At 42.3% G+C, this 25046-nt stretch overlaps 1 protein-coding gene across 1 annotated transcript in view; it reads right to left on the bottom strand.

Annotated features, from left to right (window-relative positions):
* Window positions 1-18111, bottom strand: part of MXD1 (MAX dimerization protein 1) — a 34927-nt gene extending 16816 nt beyond the window's left edge. The window contains exons 1-2 of the mRNA XM_077469438.1: window positions 17846-18111; window positions 9799-9895 (exon numbers count right to left, since the gene is read on the bottom strand). Of these exons, the coding sequence (XP_077325564.1) occupies window positions 9799-9895; window positions 17846-17918 (170 nt within the window). The 5' untranslated portion in view covers window positions 17919-18111. The remainder of the gene's footprint in view (window positions 1-9798; window positions 9896-17845) is intronic.
* Between the last annotated feature and the right edge of the window lie 6935 nt (window positions 18112-25046).

Here is a 25046-nt window from a genome sequence, read left to right as displayed (position 1 = left end):
ACAAACCCCACAGCAGCTTAGGGAGTCCCATCAATTTAGATATAGATTAGGAATAAATCAAAGTGTAATGCATCCCTTTACGGACACGCTAAAGCTTATTAGTCTGAAAGGAGATAAGGGCTGTATCTTCGCAATGGCCAGTCATGCTTTTGGGTGTTTATGATTAGTGCAAGCACAGCTTACCTATGGACCTTGGATGACCGTTTATACAATATCCATGTCAATTGATTGGCCTGGTATTTTGAGGAAATCACCTGCTGTTCTTTGGACAATGCCAGCCTCTGTGATTCACATAAACATGAATGCGTATGAGAACTGACTTTCTAGACGATCTGCTGACAATCAGGTTGTCCCCTAGCCTCCAATTGAAGTCTATTATCTACAGCAGTGTTTCTCAACCCTTTTCCAGCCAAGGCACCCTTTAAAATTCTGCACAATCTCAAGGCACCCCATTCTAAAAATGTAAAAAACTAAAACTAATAGTTTTACATAAAGCAGTAACACCACATGTAGGACACCCAACAATAGAGATGATTTATTCTTCTCCAAACTTTTGAAACAAAGGACCAGTTTATTGCCCTTCAATTACGGGAGGGGAATTGTGGCCAGCGGGAAGAGGGAAATGTCATGGCATTGGTGGGAATAAACAATGTTATAAGCTTGATGGTGAGTGGGTGTAAAAAATAAAATAAAATAAATTACATCATTGGTGTCAGTTGGTAGAATAGTGCCCCATCATTGGTGTCAGTTGGGACTAGTGCAAGCAAAGGGCCACATCCAGCCCACAGTTTAGAGACCCCTGTTCTAAAGCAAACAATTTTCACACTCTTATTGACTAATATTCCAAGGTTTCTTTTCTCTCTGCCTCGCTCTTCAGCTAATGTGACCCCAGTGCTGCCAGAGAGGCGCAAACCAGGATGCTGTGCAGGCATCCAAAATCCTTATCAACCGATGAGGTTGTTGGTTGTTAGGATGCTGGCGACTTGAAGATTGCATTGGTGCACAATTAAAACCTGTGGCTTTGTTTAACTAAAAAGGCAGGCTTCATCCACCTGTATACTATTTTTGGGTAATTTTATTTTTTTAGACATTTTCCCAAGGCACCCTAAAGAAATCTGAAGGCACCCTGGTTGAAAAAGACTGATCTGCAGCCAGCATTAAAGAGATCTTGTCACTTTGCCTATTTAGAGCAAAGTGGCAAGGCATGTTTAAAGCTTACCATCATACTCTCCTTTAGTCCCTATTCACACCTCCATCAATCAATTGATTGGGCTTCCCTACATGTGACACAAACACACCAAGGAAGCTCCTGCACATTTTTTAGATGCAGCATTTGAGAAGCTGTTAATCAATGGTAGTACAGCAAGCGCGTAGCACAGTTTTCATTTTTTTCAGGGAACACACAGGAGTGTGAGAGAAGGTCAACCTGCCCCATTATGTGACAGTGCTGGGGCCAAAAGACTGGCTCCTAGGCCCAAGCACTGCATCATAAGGAGAGGGTCGCATGCCATCATATGGGGTCTATTTAAAGTCCCCACAGAGACACTGACTTCAGCCATTTGACTGAAGCCGTCTGGATAAGGCTGAAGATCTACAGTCTACGGAATCTCCCTGATGTAGACAGCGGTCCGCTAAAGGAATGAAAAATCGAATAGGTTATAAAACCTGCCTAATTGCCCTCATTACCCCAGTAAAACCTGCCCGATCACTAGCATTACTCCCACTAATCCACCTCTGGTTCTACAGACAGCTTGCCTAAAACGTGGTTCAATTATGCCTGAATAAAATGACTGTCTTCTCAAGTCTAATGGAAAATGTAAATGTAACTCTAAAGAACAGTCAGATTTGGCAATCTTGAAGGCAGTTATCTTTTTCCTTTCTGGAACAAGCATGTACACATCAGATGCTTAAACACTCCAGAGATACATGAACATCCCAGGCTTCACCTTCAAAAACAAGTCAGCAATGACATCTCCCGTTTCTCTATCCTCAAGCAAGGTCTAAACAAATGATGTGATACATCCCAGGAGGCTTCAGGAGTTCTCAGCCAAGCACACCCTCCTGCATGCATACCTGAGCTAAGGGCAGATGGATTCCTGAAAGTAAATGCTACACAAATCACCTGCACTTACACAAAATAGCCATAACTAGAAATGCTAGGGGAGGGTTTTTCAATGAGATTTCTAAGCAAAATAAAATGGAGACATGAAAGGAGGAGGAGTTTGCTTTGATTATAAAAAATAAATAAAAATGTAATGTAATATATATATATATTATATACTGTATAGTGTATTGTTGGTTTGTAGCGCTCAGAAGCTGTGTAGTTTTTCTTTAAGAAAAAACAGAAGGATCAGTAATCCTTGTCAAGTAAAATAATACCCATTTAAGCCAAACACAATGGTGAATGCAACCTTGTGATCAATATTCAGATATGGTCAAATAAAGAAGACAATACAAAGAGCTTTAGATTTATCTACGTTGCCCCATGAAGGAGGAACGGAAACATATGGGCATCAGATGTTCATGTGAAAAGGCTTCTGCTCAGCCGATTTCAATTGTTATGTAAATATGACTATAGGAGGAATGTCAAAATGAATTACATGAATACTTAAACTGGTAGTAAAATGTTTGTTGTACATCAATATTATTAAAGCTGGATATAGACATCAGATGAATGTCTACATGCACAATGCATATTTTACAAGATATAGATGCACACTTATCACATAAGACTACATACCTATACATTGTGCCAATATCACACATCCAAAAATCAGCAGGTCGCACCAACATTGGTCTAACGCCTACCCCATGGAAAAGGCACATCGAATAACTGATGGTTGAATGTAAATGATAGTTTCTTTGATCCTGCATGTATTATATGAGTGTTCTGGCCAATTCATTGTCCTGCAAGAATATCTTATTATAATTTTCTGCTCCCATTTTTTTGTTTTAATGAATTTAAGTCTTGCTGGATAAGATATTAATACCAAATCAGATAAAAACTAACCCAGAAAAGCTATTGTTCTTTGTCAAACAGTAATAAACAAATTCTAAGAAGCTGGCTCTTTCACATAGGCGGCAGTGTCTAAAGCCCTCGGAAAAGAAGGTGGGGCAGTGGATGCCAGGCATTTGGAAGGCAATCCTGCCACCTCCTAAATGTCTTTTTTGGAAGGAGGGCGTGTGCGCTTTTTTTATCCTATTGAAATCCCACTGTAGTGAAATACTAGGCCGCAGCTGTAAGCAAAACGTATGGTTTGTGGTTGTGGCACGCTCCTATTGATGGTGGTGCAACCTGTCAAACTCTGGAAGCAGAGTTCAGATTGCAGTAGCAATGACATCTGTAGAGCTTTCACTGGCTGTAATGATAGCCTTTAGACGGGCAGGCAAATAGTAGCCGTGGAAGGAAACTAACTACAATAGTGAGAAGCAGAGGCAGCTCTAGGCCTACGGAGGCCTTAGGCAAAAAATTTAGACAGGAGGTTAAGGAAGAACCCCAAGGCGGAGCACATTATTACTGCTGCTGCTTGTGTGGGTGGGATGTGTACTGTGCCAATCACATGGGATGAATAGGAGAAGAGGGTCAGCAGGGACTGGCACAGTACACATTCCACCCAGACAGCAGCAGTAATAAGATGCTTGGCCTTGGGGTTCTTCCTTAGCCCCTGAAAAAATGAGTGTGGGTATGGGGGATGGAACGGTAAAATGTGGGTAGGAGAAGCGGGATGAGTAGAGAAGAACCGGTGTGAAACTGAAGGATGCTGGTCTGTAGAGGGAGGAGGAGAGGGAGACCCTTACATCAGAATACTCACTGAGAGGCAGGTGAGAGAAGGGAAGGAGTGGATGGGTGGATCAGGCTGCATTTCTCCCCTTCTGGTTGCTGCCTAGAAACTTCCCACCTACAAATCCCCTTCTCTTAGGCAGAACACTGTCGGGGAGACACAGGAGGAGAGGACGGAAGAAGGAGGAGCAGAATCAGTTCTCTCTCTCCTCTTGCATCTGGGGGGGGGGGGGGGGGGAATTGTTAGCATTGGTTCTCTCTGGCTGTGATCTGAAATAATCAGTGAGCTCCCGTTCCCCAGTGAATTGGTCCTGATCGCAGCCTCGAATTGTACAGCCTACAGACTGGCCAGCAGTTGGCACTGTGCTGATGGCAAGGGGATCCAGAGGTGGCTCTGTAATTAGGTGGTTGCCTAAGACCTCGCACTCACAGGGGCCTTGCAGCTGCCCAATTAAAGAGCCGCCTATGGTGAGAAGGCCATCTACTAACATCTCCCTAGTATAAAAAGAAAAGAAAAAAAAAAAAGGCTAAAAAAAAAAAAAAAACACACACACACACACACACACACACATGTGGAGTCATAGTGGATAGCAAAGTTGCTTATATTTAAAAATACATGTTCATTAGCATCAAATTTCACGGTGTTGTTTCACACCTTATCTCCCATTATAAACCCTACGCATGGGGTAAACCTCTGTGTCCAATGAGTACGGTATCCAATCATCATTCCATAGGGCACAGAACATCCAGGACATGATAGGGGTATGACCTGAGAAACTGCACATGCACTTATTACAGGACAATACCCTTAGGACATCAAATTCCCTGAACTTTTGGATTTGGAAATAACTATATATGACCAAATCTATTTCCATGCCAAATCCAGTTAATGAGCCAACTGTTCCATTTATGATGTACAAAGATACACGTCTTGCACACCATTGGTTTATAAACATACAATGCTTGTGCATGGGTTTATCTTTTTAACATAAAATACATACAGACATAGCACAGCCTGCAGTTATTACATGTATAATGTCATGGGGGTGAAAATAAATAAATCTATAGAATTTGGCTGTATATCACAAGGTATGAATCATGCAATAGCAATTAGAACGTGACTAAACCAATACAGATAAATAAATGAAACAAAGCAATGTTCCCGTGTTCTGTTTATAAGAAGGGTTAGGATGGGGTAGTCTGGGCAGGTGTATGTGTGAAGGGAACAGGAGGCAATCTTTTGTTAGAGTGCCAAAATACCAGAGGGTTAAGAGGCACCGGTCACCATGGGACATCCCTATGGGAATAAACAAATTACTTATATGGTAAAGGATTGGCAACTAAGACAAGCCAAGCCATTTCTCAAAAGCTGGAAGGAAGTTTGCAAGCCAAACACTTTGCTAGAAGTCCTACAAGTCATGAAGAGTAGTTCTAAGATCACAATAACTGTGCAATGGTCAGCAAGCTGTTAAAATAGAACCCTCTTTACCATAAATTATGGGGTAAAAATGGAATATCTATCCCCACTAAGGAAAACTTCATAAAATTTGGAATCCCTCTTGCTTTCAATTTCTGCTAGGCTGTATCTCACTGGAAAAATAAAAAAAGGAGCCCCGACCCATGTAGTAGCCTCAGAGCTGCTTAGAGGCTCATTTCCAACAGCTGATAGTAGGGGGTTGGGATGTTCATGGGCTCGCCACTTTCTAGCTTAAAGTGTAAAACCTCTTTAATTATCATCAGTTTACTACGTGGTCAGGAAGGATTTCTTCACCCGGTTAAGCAAAACAGCCATTGGTTGTAAGGCAGTTTCCTTTGCCTTTCCCAAGACCAGCACAAAAATTAAGAATCTGAACATGGCGGACTGCTCTATGTTACCCAAGCCAAGGATGGAATGCAGCTGCTTATAGATAATCAGCTGTCAAGCTCAGGCTGCAGCTTAATGATCACTTACCGGCTTCAGATTTGCAATTTTCTTACCTACGTAAACTGGGCCACAGTGGCAAATCATTGACAGTTCTAGCATGTGGGATTTTTTTTCACGACTAATCTGTTACTACTGAACCTACAGTGTGAAAGATACAGCAGTAACGCTTCAAATTTAAATGTTAATCAACCATTTTTTTTTTCCATGGTATCAGCCCAATTATATATGCAATTACCATAGTAACTATTTAGGAACACTGTCACATTCAATTTGCGTCAGTGCTGCAATGTTCTGGGCTCAGGTTTGTTGCTGGTCACTTACAATTAGATCTGTAAGTAAATAAATGAAGGCCCCCACATTGTGTTACATTGTATAAATTAGCAGGCAAATCAGCCAGTTGGGAAAAATGGCATCTCATTTGCCCAATGTTAGTTTTGTCCTAGTGTCGCTGCCTTTCACACAACCAATTTGGTGGTGACAATTATCCCCAGGGATGTCCTATTAGGCCCGAACTCTGTGTGACCTCCCCCCTTGTTCACGTGAGCGCATTCGCTCTATAATCAAAGCTCCTAGATGGGGGAAGCAAATTGTCCTGGCTAGGGAATCCAACAGCGTGCTTGCCCGTGAGTGCACAGTCGTAGCCTAGTCCCAGCTGAAGTTGCCATAGTAACAATGTGAGAATCCTGCCAAGTAAAAACGTTCAACATTTTACTACATTAAGCAGATTCCACAAGGAATCTGTGCTGGAGAATTTCAGGTAGAAATGAAAGTAAAACATGTCAGGGTAACAAAACAAGTAAACAAAATAAAGCATGATACAGAATAAAAAGGGAAAAAAAAAAAAGGTTTTGGATGGCCATGCTTATTTATTTTTTCCACAATTCATACACAAAGGGGATTAACAAAGATTGGCAGGGTACGCCTTATAAAAAAAAAAAAAAAAAACCTCATACGATTTCTATGGGGTTGATTTACTAAAAATGAAGAGTCCAAAATCTAGTACAGCTATTAAATTTCAGCTTCCTAACTTAAGCTTTGACATAATAAACAGAAGCTTATTGGTTTCTATGCAGAGCAGCACTAGGTTTTGCGCTGTCCAGTTTTAGTAAATCAACCCCTTAATGTCCGCTTAAAAGGAGGAGATGTTCACCTTTCCTGAAAAACGAATGCACATATATTTGCAGAAAAAAAAAAAGTGAAGTTTTAAATTTTTTTCAGTGGATCAGGAGTGCAATGTCAGGCTCTTGTAGACAAGCTTTTAGCCTGTACCTCCATATGGACAGACTGACTCTTTAAAAGCTGTGGGGCTTGTGAATGAACTACCAGATTGTTCATCAGCACCCCTGGCATTCAGCATTACAAGCCATCAGTCGCAAAGGAAACTGAATGAATGACATGGGCGTGTGGGCAAAGCCCTGCATGGCCACGCTGATTTAACATTGTGACAGCGGGTGTGCAGAGAAGATCCCCTGCTCACTGTCACAATGGGTGGGAAGCAGCTGGAACAAGTTACATGTTTCACCCTAAATATGGGTGGGACATGTAACATGTTCTAAAAAGTGAACTTAAGCTTTAATTAGTGCTTCCTGCAACAAATTTGTAAATATGGCTCATGCCAATTCATTAATTTGTTGCATCAGATTTGTGCGCACTTACCCTGGTGTGTGCCAAAAGTATAGTGCAAAATTGAGGAAATCTTCCACTGGGAATTTACTCCTCTTTCCTGCTTTGCTACACCTTACTGGCTGTCTATACACATCTCTCCTTCCTGCAGTGCTTATCTGTACTACATCCCTCCTCGCTATTTATTTCTTACAGGAGCTTACACTCTAACTTCCCTAACTCGCATTCATACATATGCATACTAGGGCCAATTTAGACAGGAGCCAGTTCTGGCTGGGGGGCTATGCCCGTGCAGTATACTGAGCCTGAAGCGTTTAACATTCAGACTTTGACTGCCTATTGTTCCAATCCTTCTTCCACTGCCAAGTAAGAATGAACCCTGGATTGTAGGTCTACCACACCAGTCTATTTCCACTCCAGCCCTGGAGCTTGCATTCTCTAAAAACAAATCAGCTCCCCTGCTTCTACCCTTACAGGCGCACTATAACACTGCTGCATAATAAGGGTCCATGCACACAGATGACGTTTTATGGGGACATGGCTTTGTTTACAAATGGAAGGATATTGTCACGCATCATTGTCATGATGTATTTCTCATTGATTTATCCATGTTTTCTGTTTTAACAAATTTTCTATTCAATAAATTGATCCTTTAAATATTTTTCTGTATCACTATTGAGTGCCTTTAAAGTCCCATCCCCAGGGGATTTCTTGCTTTCTAGCTTTGTTTATAATACCACTTCAATATTCAGTGTATGTAAACACAGGACTGCTTCTTTATATATCAGCAAACAAGTACATTATGGGATTGATAAGGAGGAGGTAAATACATGTACATGTTAGGGTTAAAGTGATACTAAGCACACAGTGTTTAATTTACATCGTCCCTTCTATTTCTGTATGTGCATGATGATGGCACTGCAATTACTTGCCGACTTGGCCGTAGACAAAAGAGGTCCTTGGTCATTGGAATAGCGGGTTTATGGCTGCAGCAGTATGCCATAACCCCCATATTGTTTGTTTTCCGCCAGCAATCCCCAAACGGTGGCCCTCCAGCTGTTCCGGAACTACAGGTCCCATGAGGCATTGTAAAGCTCTGACATTCACAGAAAAGACGGGTATCTGTCTGTGTCTCTCTCTCTTATATTTATATAATATAAATAATATATATATTAATCACACACACACACACACACCTTTTTCCTAATCCATATACAGCTTTCACTTGACCCAGCTCTTTCCCAGCCTATCTGCAGGAAAACATGAGCAGGAGGAGCTTCTAGTCCTCTGCTGCTGGTCACATGTTCAAAATCAAAAAAAACAGCCTTTGGGATAAAAAAGTAACAATAAAACTATATATTTGAAATCAAATCTTTATTTTTGGCAATAACGTGGTATGGATTATATAGATAGATATAGGTAGATTTCTGCCAGTCGCAGGCTGTGTCATAGAGTAAATGGGGCTTTGAAGCCTCCATTAATTTACATGTAATATCCCCCCCCCCCCCCCCCATATGTCTGGTTGGTGGTCATGGAGGAGTGAGTGGGTGGTCATTTGCCACTGTGTATACACTCACATGTGTGACTCTATAATCACATGGACTAATCAGATGTGATAAGAAGAAAACATTCAGCATAGAAACTCATTGAAAACTGAGAATGTGCAGAATTGCCACCACAGATGCAAAATCCCTAGCTGAACTGGGGACATGTGGAGATGGAGAGCAGCAGGATCAACCAGGTCTTTTGCAGAAAACAAATCTCAACGTGACTGAGTGAGAATGAACAGCATGTAATACACTATTTATTGATCTTTTTTTAATGATGTGGATTTAGTGACACTTTAAATCACGTTTCCATTCTATAAAAGTAAAACTAAAAGCTGCCCAATAGACAATTTTTAACATTTGTCCATTGTGCGACATTTCCACTGGGAAACCTAGGACCATGGTAATAGCGATAGCCCCTTGTCCAGTAGCAGATGTCAGTGGCAAAGGATTTGCATGTGATCAGATTGTAGACCCGAGACGAAAATCTAGTTGTGTGTGTATATACAACATAAATTCACTATATTTACAGGGCAGAGTAAAGTAGATATACACATATGAAGACAAGAACATCTTCCATTACTAATACTATTTCTGCACAGATCACAATGGTTGTCCGAGTCTCACAACACCCTAATATGTGTTATTTTTTGTTGCTCGATTCGCTTCATGCCGATCTGTCCTTCAGTCTCACCACTTCAGCAGCTTAGATGTATTTTTCACAGGAAAACAAGAGCAAAAGCCACCAGAGGTTTCTCAGTGAAGGCACAAATCCATGGGGGTGAGCAGCCTGCCAAATGTCACATGTGGATTGCATGTGAGCAATGAGAAAAGCCCGTACTGACTGAGGCACACTGCAGAATTTCACAGGCAAAAACAAGAAGAAAAAAAAAAAAAAAAAAACACAACCGACATCGACTTACCTGCTACTGCTGCTTTTTTTCGATTTGCTTTTCCTCTTCAAGCTATCCCTCTCTTTGCTATTGTAAGGCAACATGGAAGCATAACCATGCTCGGCTTCTGTGCACAGCAGAAGAGACATGACAGTTAGTGGGATGATACATCAACTGTCTTCCCTACAACAACACTGGCATGAGGGCACAACTGCTGGCAAGGATCCTTCCACCAAGAGCAAACATACAAAATGCACAATGCTCGAAAAATCACAATATTCTTAAAGGAAGGAAGGGAGGGAGGGTGGAGTAAGAACACCATTCACACCTACACATTCATGTATGACTTCAATTGCAATAAATCAAATTAGGAACCAAATAGGTTTAATAATCCAACAGATTTTAGTAGCATCATAAACATAATAGGATTACTTGTATAGTAACTTCTTAAAGAGATACCAAACAAGCACTGTTTACATTTACATTTCCCCTTCTATTTCTGTATGTGGATGATGGCACTAATTATTTTAAATAATAATAAAAAAATAAAAATAATCCTATCTTATAAGACAATGAGCAAATAGTAATTTTAAAAGTGGTCGTATACCACTGGCTTTTTTTTTCCCCATGCAAGATAGAGCTGCACAATTCTGGATAAAATAAGAATTACGATTTTTTTGCTTGGAATAAAGATTACGATTCTCTCACGATTCTCAGCATAACATCTTTCACATAGTACAATTTTTGTTGTATAAACTGTACAGTTTAGTTTTTATTAAATGAATTGAAGTGTATTTTTTTCCCTCCAAAAATTGCTTTTGAAAGACCGCAGCGCAAATACAGTGTGACAGAAAATATTGCAATGACTGCCATTTTGTTCTCTAGGGCAATGATGGCGAACCTTGGCACCCCAGAGGTTTTGGAACTACATTTCCCATGATGCTCATGTACTCTGCAGTGTAGCTGAGCATCATGGTAAATTTAGTTCCAAAAGATCTTGGGTGCCAAGGTTTGGGGTTCTAAGTAACTTTCTAGCACAAAAAAATACTGATTTTAACTTGAAAGCAACAAGTGTCAAAAAAAAAAAAAAAAAAAAAAAAAAAAAGGAAGGAGGTTAATGCCAGGTACACACGACCGGACTTTGACAGCAAAGGTCCGAAAGAGCGAATCTGTCAGACAATTCGATCGTGTGTGGGCTCCATCAGACCTTTGCTGTCCAAAAATCTGCCGGACTTTAGAAATAGAACATGTTTCAAATTTTTGCTATCGAGAAATCCGCTCGTGTGTATGCTAGTCCGACGGATGAAAACCGACGCTAGGGCAGCTACTGGCTATGAACCTCCTTATTCTAGTCCGGTCGTATAGCATCACTGTCAAATCCGTCGGACTTTGGTATGATTGTGTGTGGCCAAGTCCGTTCATTCGCAAAGTCCGTCGGAAATCCACCAAAAGTCAGTCGGACCTAGTCCATCGAAAAGTCCACTCGTGTGTATGCGGCATTGGTCTTTAAAGTGGATGTAAACCCTCACATATGCCCGGTGAAGTGAACAGCCTCAGATGATACAGAGATTAAACAAATCCACCTACATAAGTTTTACATTTATATCAGCTTTATATTCTGTGTCTTCAGCTTTATATTTGGCCATGATTGGCCGCGCAGTCATCTGGGACCTTTCACGTGTTCCAGGTGACTGACAGGAGGGAGGGGGCAGAGCTGAGCCCTTCCTGTGCCTAGGGGAAGTGATGTCACCAGCCCAGGCACTGAAGGAGGCAGACTATGAAGGACCCCCTAGCAACAGGTATTTTCCAAATGTTTTATTTTTTTAGGAATCTTAATGTTTTTTTTTTCTGTGGAACACCACTTTAAGCTCTGTTTGTTGAATCATTCAGGGCCCCGTTTACCTGTTTTTATAGCATCATCCCCAACACAAAACTCCAGCTGCTTTTATCATATGTGACAGAGAACTTGTCAGGCGTTATCAGGCTGATAACAGATGAACAGAGCAGGAGACAGCTACAGGACATAGTGCTTTGCAGAGAGATAACACTGCAGATATAAGTGCCCAGCTCAAATTTCATGAATCAGGTTTACATCCACTTTATGCGGTTACATTAAACTGACCTCATTTGTAGATGGAAGTTCACCCCATTGATCCAAAAGAACCAAGCGATACACGACTTCTTTTATCTCAGTGTTGTTGATAAACTGAGTTTTTTTTCTGAGCAGAGAATGGCTCTGCACTTATTTAACATGGATGGTGGATTTTTTTTAATGATTAATCATGCAGCTCTACTGTAAGGTAAAGTCATTACATGCTAGTATGCATCGCGATGTCAGTCCTGCAGCAGCTTCCATCTTCCCCTTTTCTTGCTTTCCGGGTTCACGGGCTCTGCAACTGGCCGAAGCCGGGATGACGTCACTCCTGTGCATGTGTGCAGGAGCTGCCATTCACAGCACAGGGCTCAGATGGAAAGGCACAGCTGGCCGTTCTTTCAGAGGGCACACTCCAGTCATGTCACTGGCTGCATGTACAGTAAAGATCTCCTAAACGGTGCCTGTTTAGGAGATATTTACACTACCTATAGGAAAGACTTATTATAGGCTCACCTATGGATAAAAGTCAGGAAAGGAAGTTTATTTCCTCTTTAATGTGGCTGTGCAAATGTCTGAATTCCTGCATCTATGGTCCAGGTCTGTTTCATCTTTGTGCATCACATGGGGACATCGTTTATGATAGGTACACAGGAACATAGCTTTGTTAATGATACGACCACTTTTCTGTATTCCGTGCATGTAAACACGCACAGGGCTGCTTTTTTATTTGAGCAGACAAGTGTATTATGGGATTGAAAAGTAGAGGTAAATAAATGTACACATTAAGGTTAAAGTGATTCAAAAATACTACCTGGCTGGTTCCTGCAACTACATGTCCTGGCCGTTGGGTAATAGAAACTGTGCATCCCTGCGCCTGGTGCCAACAGTAAAAGGGCTGACAAATGTCCAGGCGCCAGGATGCAATTTCTAGTCACCATGGCAACCTGGTGCCCGGGATTTGTTGAGCCCTGGTTAAGTGGTCTTCTCTTTCAAAAACTGGCCTTTTGGTTCATTCCAAGATCTGGCAGGAATTAGTCTGACCTCCCATACTTTTCCAGCATCTGAATGTGCAGCATAGAGGTTGGGTAGTGAACAAGTCAGCCTTCAGGTGACCTCTGACCCCTTGACAAAAGCGAAGACTGATCAGATAGAAGTTAAAAAAAAAAAAAGGTGGGCAAAATCGATACCTTCATAACACGGAATTACTTTGAACCTTACATAAACTCAGCTGTGATTTTTACCGAAGCTTGCAATCCAATGTCCTACCACAACTGGTGCTAACAAATCTTAGAAGTTCTCTGCACAATCCATGGGACCAGGCTGCAACTGGGCTTAAGGCGATCAAACTAGCTGGTTAAAGTGAAAAGTGCAAACACGACTGAGGTTGTACCATTTGTGCTTTAATATTGAAGTGCCCATATGTACAAACCCCAGCCCATTATGTCACAGTCTGTACATACATATTGCTAACCAAATACACAGCAGATCAAGTTACTTTTCTCTAATCAAGTAGTCTATGGACTGTCAATGACCTTGACAGAGACACTCCTAATGGCAAAAGGCTGTTTTTTTTTTGTTTTTTGTTTGCCTATGCTCTATTGTTCCCTCTACAAAAGGGCGCCAATGCCACCTGTAATCCACACAGACATAGGTTGTAGGAATTCTCTCATTTGGTTATACAGGCACTTACAAGTACGCAATGGGGTTTATTTACTAAAGCTGGAAAGTGCTAAATCAGACTCACTTCTGCATAGAAACCAATGAGCTTCTAACCCCAGATTGTTCAGTTAAACTTTGGTAATAAAACCTGGAAGCTCATTGGTTTCTATGCAGAAGTGAGCCTGATTTTGCACTTTCCAGCTTTAGTAAATAAACCTCATAGTGGGGTATGCCTGTAAATAAATTTTTTGGCATTCGTGATCTGTAAACACACCTGACCACTATCTATCGATTACAAGTACAGATGCCAGTTAACTGCTTCCAGTCCGTCCAATGCAGATATACCGTGGGCTGGCAGCTCTCCTGCATCAGATCACGTACATGTATGTACCTAAACCTGCAGTAGTAAAGTTGTTTCATTGCCTGATCGAGGATCTGAGATGATTGACTGCAGCACAACTCAAGTTCAATCATGGAAAGCAAAAGTTAAGCTGCAAACCAAGAACTATTCAAATACTGGAAAGAATCCTAAAATATCTTAGCCAACATACTTCAATTGTTCTAGATCGCATGATCAGTTGTAGAAACATTTGAAAACTACATGTGTAGCCGAGCCAATAGGACTGCTAGAGAGAAAAAAAAACAAAAAAAAAAAAAAAAACACAAACATATAGAATAGCCTATCTCAACCTTGTTATCATAAAGGAACCCTTAAAGTAATTTTCAGGCCCTAATTTTTTTTATTAAAAAAACAAAAAAAAAATGTTATACTTACCTGCCCTGTGCAGTTAGTTTTTTCACAGAGCATCTCAAGTCCTCCTCTTCTGGGGTCCCTCTTCTGGCAAGTGCCCCCACAGCAAGCCACTTGCTGTGGAGGCACCCGAGCCGAAGCTCCGTGGGTCCATTCAGACACAGAGCCCTGGTCTAGGCCTGCCCCCTCTATCTTCTTATTGACTCGGTGACTTTGACAGCAGCGGGAGCCAATGGTGCTCCGCTGCTGTCTCAGCCAATGAGGAGGAGAGTCCCAGGCAGCCGAGTCTCTTGTGCAACATTGCTGGATAGAGAATGGCTCAGGTAAGTATTAGAGGCACTGAGGGGGGCTGCTGCACTCAGAACGCTTTTTAGCTTGATGCATTAGGATAAAAAAAAAATAAAAAAACTTTCCAACCACCTTAAGGAACCTTCCTAACAATTATTAGATCTATAGCAGGCGGTACATTAGCTTTGACAGCAAGTTGATATAGAAGAATAAGGAACTAGCCAATCTGACACCCACAGCTATTCTACGACAATTATTTTTAGTAACAAGAATTGTGACGTTGGCGGCCAGTGGGAAGAAGGGACCCCCTGGCGTTGGCGGCCAGTGGGAAGAAGGGACCCCCTGGCATTGGTGGCCAGTGGGAAGAAGGGACCCCCTGGCATTGGTGGCCAGTGGGAAGAAGGGACCCCCTGGCGTTGGCAGCCAGTAATCTTTTTTGCTATCTGTAAGGAAGTTATTCTTCCCAATGACCACAAGTGTAAGGACCATTCTTCCCACTGACCATCACACTAATGTATCATGAGTTGTAGATTGCTAATTTTTAGCAGGGGTTCCCCGAGACCAGAGAACTATTTCAAGGGTTCCTTTGTGTTGAAAAGGTTGAGAAAGGCCGTGTTAGATGGTAAAAGGATTTAAGTCCAACATTGCAGACATTTAAAGCATACGTCTAACTGCATTCATAAAAATATTATTTGTCTGGAATTAAAGTAAAAGCTAAAAAAGGTTAAAAAATAAAAATAAATGTAAATCTGAAAATGAAACAAAAAAAGTAAAAAAAAAACAAAGAAAAAAAAAAGAAAAAACAACAATTCTAGTAAAAACGCTGCAATAAACTTCCACATACACAAAACAAAAAACACATTTTTTTTTTCCTCCTGACAGTTCTTCCCCCTCCCCCACTGGAATCTGCTCTGTTGACCGCAAGTGACACACATACAATAATCGTGTGTGTATACAGCCAGTGCATCCTAGACTGCAGACCTCTGCCATCCCTTAGGAGGTCACACAATATTTGGCCCCTGCATTTTTTGGAAATGCAAATGACATCTATTTTTAGCCGGAGCGTCTATTCCTCCATGGTGGTAACACTCGGAGAGCCCATGCAGAAAGGCAGGCTCCATTTTCGTGCACCACATTGCTGCATGACGTGAATTATTCAATATATTAGCATAATAATAGGCTCCCAATCCAGGAGAAAAAAAATATTTTCAGGATAATTAACAACTATTATTGAGATGCTGCTCAGTAATTACTGCTTTCTCCATCACACCAGCCTTCTGCATCGCCTTTCAGTCATGAAGACACGTGGGCTCTCGTTAGCCCTGCCTGGGCACATGTTTATTTTTCAGGAATTTAGATGACAGTTTTGCTGCAATCTCAGACTTAAAAAGTCAGAAAACACAGGCGATGGGGACAGTGACATGCAGGCGATGTGACAGGGGACACTGAAATCTCATATGAATCACAGGAGGCCTGTGGATGGGATGAGTTGTAATAATACTACTACACTTAGATCTGATGATACAGCTGTGTACATACGATCACTCATCACATGTACACTCACAAGTCATATAGACTGCATTTTATTAACAAGATCTGTAAATAAAGCATCTTGGCCATATAACATCACATGCACATCAGACAAGCATGGCCACATCAACCTTAGCTGCATGCACCCAGGCAGATTGCCATCCATACTGTCATTGTCAGGGGCAAGGCTCAAAGCACACATAGGTAATGCTTGTATGAGGAAACGCACACACCTCTGACACATGGCGACATAACATGTACCTCGGACACGACACAAATCCCTGACATATGAAACATATCACACGTCTAGGACACATGACGATAGAGCACGTACCTCTGATACAAACACATACATTCAATACATGATGACATATCAACGACAGAACACGTACCTCCGACAAATGATGGCATATCACACATCTATGACACATGATGACATATCACACATCGACAGAACACGTACCTCCGACACATGATGGCATATCACACATCTATGACACATGACGACATATTACACATCAACGACAGAACACGTACCTCCGACACATGACGACATATTACACATTAACGACAGAACACGTACCTCCGACACACGATCGCATATCACACATCGAAAGAACATGTACCTCCGACAAATGATGGCACATCACGATATATCACGCATTAACAACAGAACACGCACTTACGACACATGGTGGCATATCACATCTAGGACACATGACGATATAGCACGTACCTCTGATACAACACATACATCCAACACATGAGGACATATCACACATCAATGACAGAACATGTACCTCCGACACATGATGGCATATCACACATGACGATATAACAACACATGCCACCTCTATGTCAACATGTCACACATCTACAACACATGACATCATATCACACATCTACAACACATGACGACAGAACATGTACCTCCTAGACAATAACATACATATGCCTTCCGAAACACAATGGTGTGTACGCAGCTCCAAAACATGACAATAACACACGACCATATAACATATACCTCTGACACGTGACCACATAAGCTTGACACACAATACACAGCTTTATTTATATCCCAGCAGCGCCTGCACATGATGTATTCACACATATGATGTGTACTACACAAGTCTCCATTCACAAATCCTGTACCATTTGCTATGTACAGACAGATCTGTAGGCAGCTCGTTATTGTGCTATGTATGTATACAGTCTGCTTCATACACAAAGGGAGCTCATCGCGTGTCATTAGATGTTTATACAGTGCAGACATCTAGGAATACTCCAATCATGTGCTCAGGTGCAGATATAGATTGATAAAATGTAGAATTTTTTATAAATTATTATTTTACATACATCATGGGGATATTATTAGTGTTTTTACTAACACACATGCATGTGCGTAAAAAAATATAAAATAATAATAATAAATACACCCATAACGTGTATGTAAATCTACACACAGAACATAGCAAGGGGGTTTATTGGTCTATAGAGCCCAGACATCCTGGGGTATGTTATGCATATAATAATAATGTATACAGGCGGTCCATACATACACACACACACACTGGGGGGTATAATCCCAGGCCAGGGATGAGGTGTGCTGGAAGTGATAACTGGTACTAAGGCCTCCATCCAGGGAAGAACTACAAGTCCCAGCAGTCAGTGCTCTCCATGCTGATCCTTGTAGTCCCCCATCCTCCTCCCCTCCCCCAGCAGTGACACACAAGCCCCGGATCCCCTTGTCTCACCTCTCTCCCTCCGCTCCAGATACTCCGCCGCCTCCAGCAGCATCTGGATGTTGACACAGACCGAGGCCGCCATTTTCCAGCACCAAGGAGAAGGAGAGAGGAGTGGTGGTGGCAGGGCACGGTGTACCGGCGGAGGTAATGAGGCAGAATACTGGCGGAAGGGGGGGGGGCTGTTCTGTGTGTGCGGTGAGCTGGGCGCTCCGTCACTTCTCCGTGTCCCGCTGTCTCACTGACCGGACTCTACCGGAGGAGGGGAAGCGCTGGGATTGTTGTTTATCGGCTCCTGCAAGCTACGCCCCTTTCTCGCCTGCGCCGATACGCCCACTGGCACAGTGGCGACCACCTATTGGCCGCTCTGCAGCAGCACGAAGCCCGCCCGCGAGGCCTCATTGGCTCAGCCTCAAAATGGGGCAGACCAATAACAGTGTCGCGAAAGAAGGCAGGGACTGCTGTCAACAGGGGCCTGCAAGGATTGGGCCTTGGGTTTGACAGGGACACGCCCAGGTGGCAGAAGCCACGCCCATTCGCATCCTCGCATATGATTGGCACACTCCGGGAAATGTGTGCAAGCCATGGAGGTAGTGACGTCATCGGACCCAATGTGTCTCTCTGCCAGACTTGTATGCATGGAGCTGTGCACGGCCAGGGGGGCTCACCACCTACATTCCGACTTCTGATCGCTGCAATGAGCGCCGTGCATGTGGCAGCTGAGCTCTGACAACTAATCCTGCCTGCACGTGCAGCGACATCAGTCTCCGATCACCCTGCACATACATCGGAGCTCTGATCACCCGATCATGGGGTGCACACACACGTATTGTGCACAAAGCTTGCCCCCTGCCTGCTCTGATCCCCCCATGGACTGTGTGTGCTGCTCTGCAGGCAGAGGGGAAGGTGGGGGATGACGTCACCGCTTGGCACGCGCCTGTCACTCACAGCAGGGACCCCTCTACAAGTGACGTCTCCCGGCATTGTCTCTGGAAATAGAACAACGGCATTACGTAATGTGGTTGGGCCGGGCGGGTCACGTGAGCGGGGGGCTTGTCATCCGGCGCCACGTGATTGGGAACGTGGAACTGCTGCAGTGCAAAAATCAGGCAAAACAACGACGTCATCCGGGCACGTCACGTGACCCGCTCGCCAGGCGTGCTACATACATGATGTATGGTGGTCTATGGTCCTCATACTGGGGTGACAGGACAAGAGATGTCATGATAGAGAGGTTTATTTGCTGCCTGTGCCAATGCAAGAAACTTTACCATCCCTCCTCTTCTACATACTGGGGGCAGCTCACACCATGGATTTGACAGTATATTCTCTTCAATGGGCTGCCAACACATCAGGAACATACAAAATGGACAGCAAGTGTGTCAGTTCACGTCTGTGCATTTTCTGCGGAATGCAAAAAAAAAAAAAAAAAAAAGAAAAATCATGTGGGTAAAAAAAAAAAAGAAATAAAAATTAGGATTTTTTTTTTTTTTTACTCACCTCTAAATGGCTGTTGCTAGGGGGTCCCTCTTAGTCTGCCTCCTTCAGTGCCTGGCTCTTGGTGTCATTTCCCTCGGCGCAGGAAGGGCTCAGCTTTGCCCCCTCCCTCCTGTCAATCATCTGGGACACATCACAGGTCCCAGATGATTGAGCGGCCAATGACGGCACACGGCGCCGCTCAGGCATGCGCAGTGGGTGCCCAGCTGCGAAGCCACAGCCAGGCACCTACAGTTACAATGCCAGTGCCACCAATGGGAGGGGGAGATGAGCGGGGCTTCGATCCACCACATCGCTGGACCGTGGGACAGGTAAGTGTCTGATTATTAAAAGTCAGCAGCTGCAGTATTTGTAGCTGCTGACTTTTAATTTTTTTTTATAATAGGAACACCACTTTAAGGACCGGGCCTCTTTCTGAGATTTGTTGTTTAGAAGTTAAAAACTGTTTTTTTTTTTTGCTCGAAATGTTTGGGGGTTCTAACACCCTAGAGAATAAAATGGCGGTAATACTTTCTATCCCACCGTATTTGCGTAGCAGTGTTTCAAGCACACTTTTTTAGGAAAAAAAATACACTTTAAAAAATAAGACAACAGTAGCCCAATTTTTTTTATATTGTGAAAGATAATGTTACGCCGAGTAAATTGATACCAAACATGTCACGCTTCAAAATTGCGCCCGCTCGTGGAATGGTGACAAACGTTTACCCTTAAAAATCTCCATAGGCGACATTTAAAAAAACTCTACGGGTTGCATGTTTTGAGTTACAGAGGAGGTCTAGGGCTAGAATTATTGCTCTTGCTCTACCGATCGCGGTGAAACCTCAAATGTGTGGTCTGAACACCGTTTTCATACACGGGCGCTACTCTCATATGCGTCTTCTGCACGCAATTTTTTTTTCTTATATATTTTACCTTTTATTTTTACACTGTTCCTTAAAAAATAAAAAGTAAATTGTGTCACTTTTATTCCTATGACAAGGAATGTACACATCCCTTGTAATAGAAAAGAAAGCATGACAGGACCTCTTGAATATGAGATCGGGGTCAAAAAGACCTCAGATCTCACATTTACACTAAAATGCTATTAAGAAAAAAAATTGCCATTAAAAAAAAAAAAAAAAAATGTCCCTTTAAGAGCTATGGGTGTAAGTGATGTTTTGACGTCTTTTCTGCCCTCCCTCACTCGTCTCCATGTCAGGCCAGAAGAAGGATCCAATCGCCTCCGCCGCTGCCAACGGCTCTGGTAAGCAGCGGAGAGCACCGGAGCGCGGTGGTGGGAGGGGGGCCCTTTCCCGCCGCTGATAAAAGTGATCTTGCAGCGAATCCACTGCAGAGACCACTTTTATCTTGAAGCGGACTGCCTGCTGAAGAAGAGGATACCAGGGTTATGGTAGCTAGCTGCTGCCATACCAACGTTATTCCTCTGCAATGTACCATGGTATAAACGACAGTAGGTGGTCTGAAAGTGGTTAAAGTGAAACTTTACCCATAACGACAATGTTTTTTTTATCAAGGAACATGCATTCCACATTAATAATTATGCCACCAAAATTAGTGTGTGCTGTAAATTACCTCCAGTATTGCTCCCGACTCTTCTTGCTGGAGGCTGCCATTTTCCTCAAACCCAGAGCCCCTGAACAGCAATAAATCATGAAGCAGAACCAAACCCATCGATTTAACGGTTTAAAAAAAAAAGTTACAATCCTGGAGTTCCAGGATTGCTTTGCTTGTGTTCTCAAGCAAACTGTCAAACTATCGAACGTCGGGTGTCATAAGTGATCACATGTGCATGAGTTAAGCCAGGATCAGAGACAGAAGCGTGTTCACAGGATTAGCCAGGGTCATTAACAGGCGGGCAGCAAGGTACCAAATAAAGAGCAGAGCCAAAGTCAGAAAGTAGTGACAAGACAGAAGCAGGATCCGAGATCAGGGCAATAGTAAGCCGGGTCGGCAACCAAGGGAACACACTGGAAGGACTGAGGGAACAGCTGAAGACCTGTCAGCATTAGAGCACAACAGAAGCATCCTTAAATAGTCCATCTGGTGCCGACATACATTGTGCGCACATTCCCGTGTGCATGCATGCGCGTTCCTGATAGCTGTTCTGCAGAGGTGCATGTGCATGTCTATCAGCCAAACATCTCACAGACATTCTCTGACATGATGTATTGCAAGGTAGCAGATTTGCCACACTGGAAAGTAAACTACAACAGAAAAAAAGATATAAAATTGTGATGAAAAGAACAAGTGAAAAATTCCCATAATAATTCCCGTAATAAAACAATTAATTGGAGTGTTCCATGCAGAAAATCAGAAGGTGTCATTTCAATTGATTAGAAATTCTTAAGGTGTGTATCCAATGTGGTAAACGGGTCAATCTGTAAGCCACCCAAGTGTACTTCCACCAAATGTGCAAAATGCCTCCTCACTGGAAACAGTGGATTCTAAATGATAAGAGTCGGATGCACTGTCTAAATATCCAAACAGGGATTGAACATCCACTGATCTTTATCCTCATAAATCGATGAGAGTGGTGTCAGAGCTTATATTGGGGAAACCTCCATCGTGGTATACATAAAAGGATGGATAGAAAATGGCCGCAAAATGTAAGACTTTAAAGCATATTTGTTATAATAAAATGATGCTAGCAACTCACATTATAGAAGATAAAATTCAGCCTGTATACAGAAATATGGGTCCTAAGAACCAATCAATCTTGTGGTTTTTGTCGTGCGTTGTGACCTGACGAATGTGGATCCGCCCTATGCGTTTTATCAGAATTGATGGAATTGGAGGCATGTAGAGAATTTATTACTGGATTTTAAACAGTATAGGCACTGGTATCTGAAAAACAACCCCTACTCTGCACTGAGTTTTCATACCAAAGGGAATAAATGTGCTAAAAATACCAATTATATATATGTGTTACTCCACTATAAAACCTGTGTGAAAAATATAAAAGGTAACCAATTGCAAGTTACTAGTAGCGATGCTAGTAACTTACTATTGGTTACCTTTTTGAATTTGCTGGATAGGCACTTATTTGTAATGTTTTACATAGCTATACCTGCAAAAGGGGCCAGCCTGAAGTGATCTAGCAGGATTTAAAGGGTAACTCCACTTTTGTGGGGGAAAAAATAGCAAAGAAAAAATAATATAGTGCATATAATTGCATGTTATTAAAAATTACCTTTCCTTTTCAATCTGCAGCCGCTCTAATTTTCTGAGAATGCAATGCAATATGGCTACCTGGAGCTGTTCTGTACACAGAATGTGTACTGACCACTCTCCAGAAATCATTTCCTGCTTGTGTGATTGGCTCACCAATTTTCCCAGAAGTCTGCCTAAGATACAAGTCAGATTTCAGGTATCCCCTGCAAATAAAATGTCATTTTTGGAGAGATACTTTCAATAGGAGCATGTCTAAAGGGATGCAGGCCCATCAGATTTCCTCATTAGTGCCCTGCAGCTGCACACCTGACAGTTAATTATGAAACCACTCCCATTAGAGCCACTCAGGACAGAGGCGCAGACAAACACGCAGTGATTTCTTCAGAACAACAAAAATGTAGGAATCTGCAACAAGGGTTGTTATAATTCTTACAATGTGCAGCACCCAGAGGGGAATGTTTTTTTTCTCAAAGTTACGCTTTCATTTTCTGACTGAAGTTCCACTTTAACAGCAGTGTGTTTTGGCTGTGGGTGCAGGAACACGTGTGATTTACACACATTCCTGCAACCACAATATAGTGTGAACCCAGCCTTAGGCCTCTTCAAATAAAAAAAAATGCTGCCCTTTTATTAATCTGGATATAGATGCATTGCTGTCTATGGAAAGATACACACAGCTGAGTAAAGATCAGTAATACAGCATTGAGTACAGAATTGTATAACAAATGCAGAAAATTTTACAGAAAATGTTGCAGTAATTTACATGCATATGTGTCTATACGAATGTGTATTGAAACACAAGAATAATTTTACACATGTATACACATACCAACATTTGCAGAACATTTCAGGGCCAGATCACACCAGGAATCATACAGGAACAGGCTCTGCGTTCCCGTGCAATTCACTTGCAGTTCAATACGGTGCGATTGAGCCCATTAATTTTTTTTAAATCCTGATTCGCAAGACGAGCAGGATTCAAGCCTCTGGGGTGTGCAGTACCACATTTGGCCAGAGGTGCGGTGGCCCTGGAGACGTGGGGAGACACTAGGAAACAATCCGTTCCTGGGGTTTTGATAAAAAATATAAATAAACTCTGGTGTGTGTGTGCCACAATACAAAAAAAAAGGGGGGGTGGATTAGGTCTCAAAAGAAAGCCATGAGGGCCGATGTGTTGAGGTCTGGGGGGTAAGGGAGGATATGCACTCCACCCGCGTGATGATTGAACAGTACTCACTGACATATTCAAGGCTTTCGATATCTTTTTATATCCTTTTCCATCTTTGTAAAGTTTCATTACCTTGCTATGCAGGTCTTTTGACTGTTCTTTTCTGCTCTCCATGGCTTAGTATCTAGCGTACTTAGTGCATCTATGTGAGAGCTAACAAATTCATTGACTATTTATACCCAGTGGTGTAGTGGTTAGGACTCTCGTCTAACAGTAAAAAGGGTTGCTGGTTCAAATCCCAACCACGACACTACCTGCCTGGAGTTTGCATGTTCTCCCTGTGCCTGTTTCCTCCAGGTGCTCCTGTTTCCTCCCACGCTCCAAAGACATGCAGGTAGGTTAATTGGCTTCTGTCCAAAAATTGGCCTAGTATATGAATGGGGACCTTGGATTGGGGGCTCCTTGAGGGTAGGGACCAATGTGAGTGTGCAATGTACAGGGATAGGGACAATTGTAGACACTCACTCAGGTTGAACTGATGGACTGGTGTCTTTATTCAACCTTACTAACTATGTAACTATGTAATAGCCATTTTAACCTGTTTGTGCCACCTTCTGTGTCTCTACCAAGGCCAAACATTCCAGGGTATGTAAACCTTTTATCGGGGCAATTTGGGTGATTTCTGTTATCATTATAATTTTAAAAGGAGCCAAAAAACTATGTGATAATAAATGGCTTCATGTAATCACTATCCTTGAATAAAAGAGTTTTTTGGCATGATTAGTCATATTTTGAATATAAATGCCAAAATGTCACAATTTCTGCCAGAGTATGAAAACTTTTGAGCACAATATATTTTAGCCAAAATTAAGGAAGAATTTTTTTTTATTGGATATGTTTTATAGCAGAAAGTAAAAAATATATAATTTTTTCTAAATTTTGGGTCTGGTTGGGTTTATATCATAAAAAATAATAAACTCAGAAGAGCACCAAAAGAAAGCTCTATTTCCGTGAAAAAAAATGATATAAATTTTGTTTGAGTAGAGTTTTGCAAGACTGCACAATTGCCAGTTAAAGAGGAAGTAAACCCTGATGGGTTTTACTTCCTCTTTATTTGCCTGCAAAGGTAAAACATAATGGCCTGCAATGTCACCACTGTCCCTACTAGCAGCGAGCGTCCATCTTCACCTCTCTTCCTTCTGGGGCCGCAAACTCCGGCTCTGTGACTGATCAGAGTCGTGTGACGTCACTCCCGGGCTTGCGCGCGTGAGCTGCCAGTCACGGCATGACCTTTAGAAATGGCACAATCTGCCCATTTTAAAGTGCGTAGACATCGGCGCGTGGCTTTATTGTAAATATCGACTAAACCGTGGAGGT

The sequence above is a fragment of the Lithobates pipiens genome, unplaced genomic scaffold (genome assembly GCF_037356315.1).
Source record: "Lithobates pipiens isolate NorthernLeopardFrog02 unplaced genomic scaffold, aLitPip1_a1.2 Scaffold_8, whole genome shotgun sequence".
Classification (NCBI taxonomy): domain Eukaryota; kingdom Metazoa; phylum Chordata; class Amphibia; order Anura; family Ranidae; genus Lithobates; species Lithobates pipiens.
This window is presented reverse-complemented; position numbering and strand designations above follow the sequence as displayed.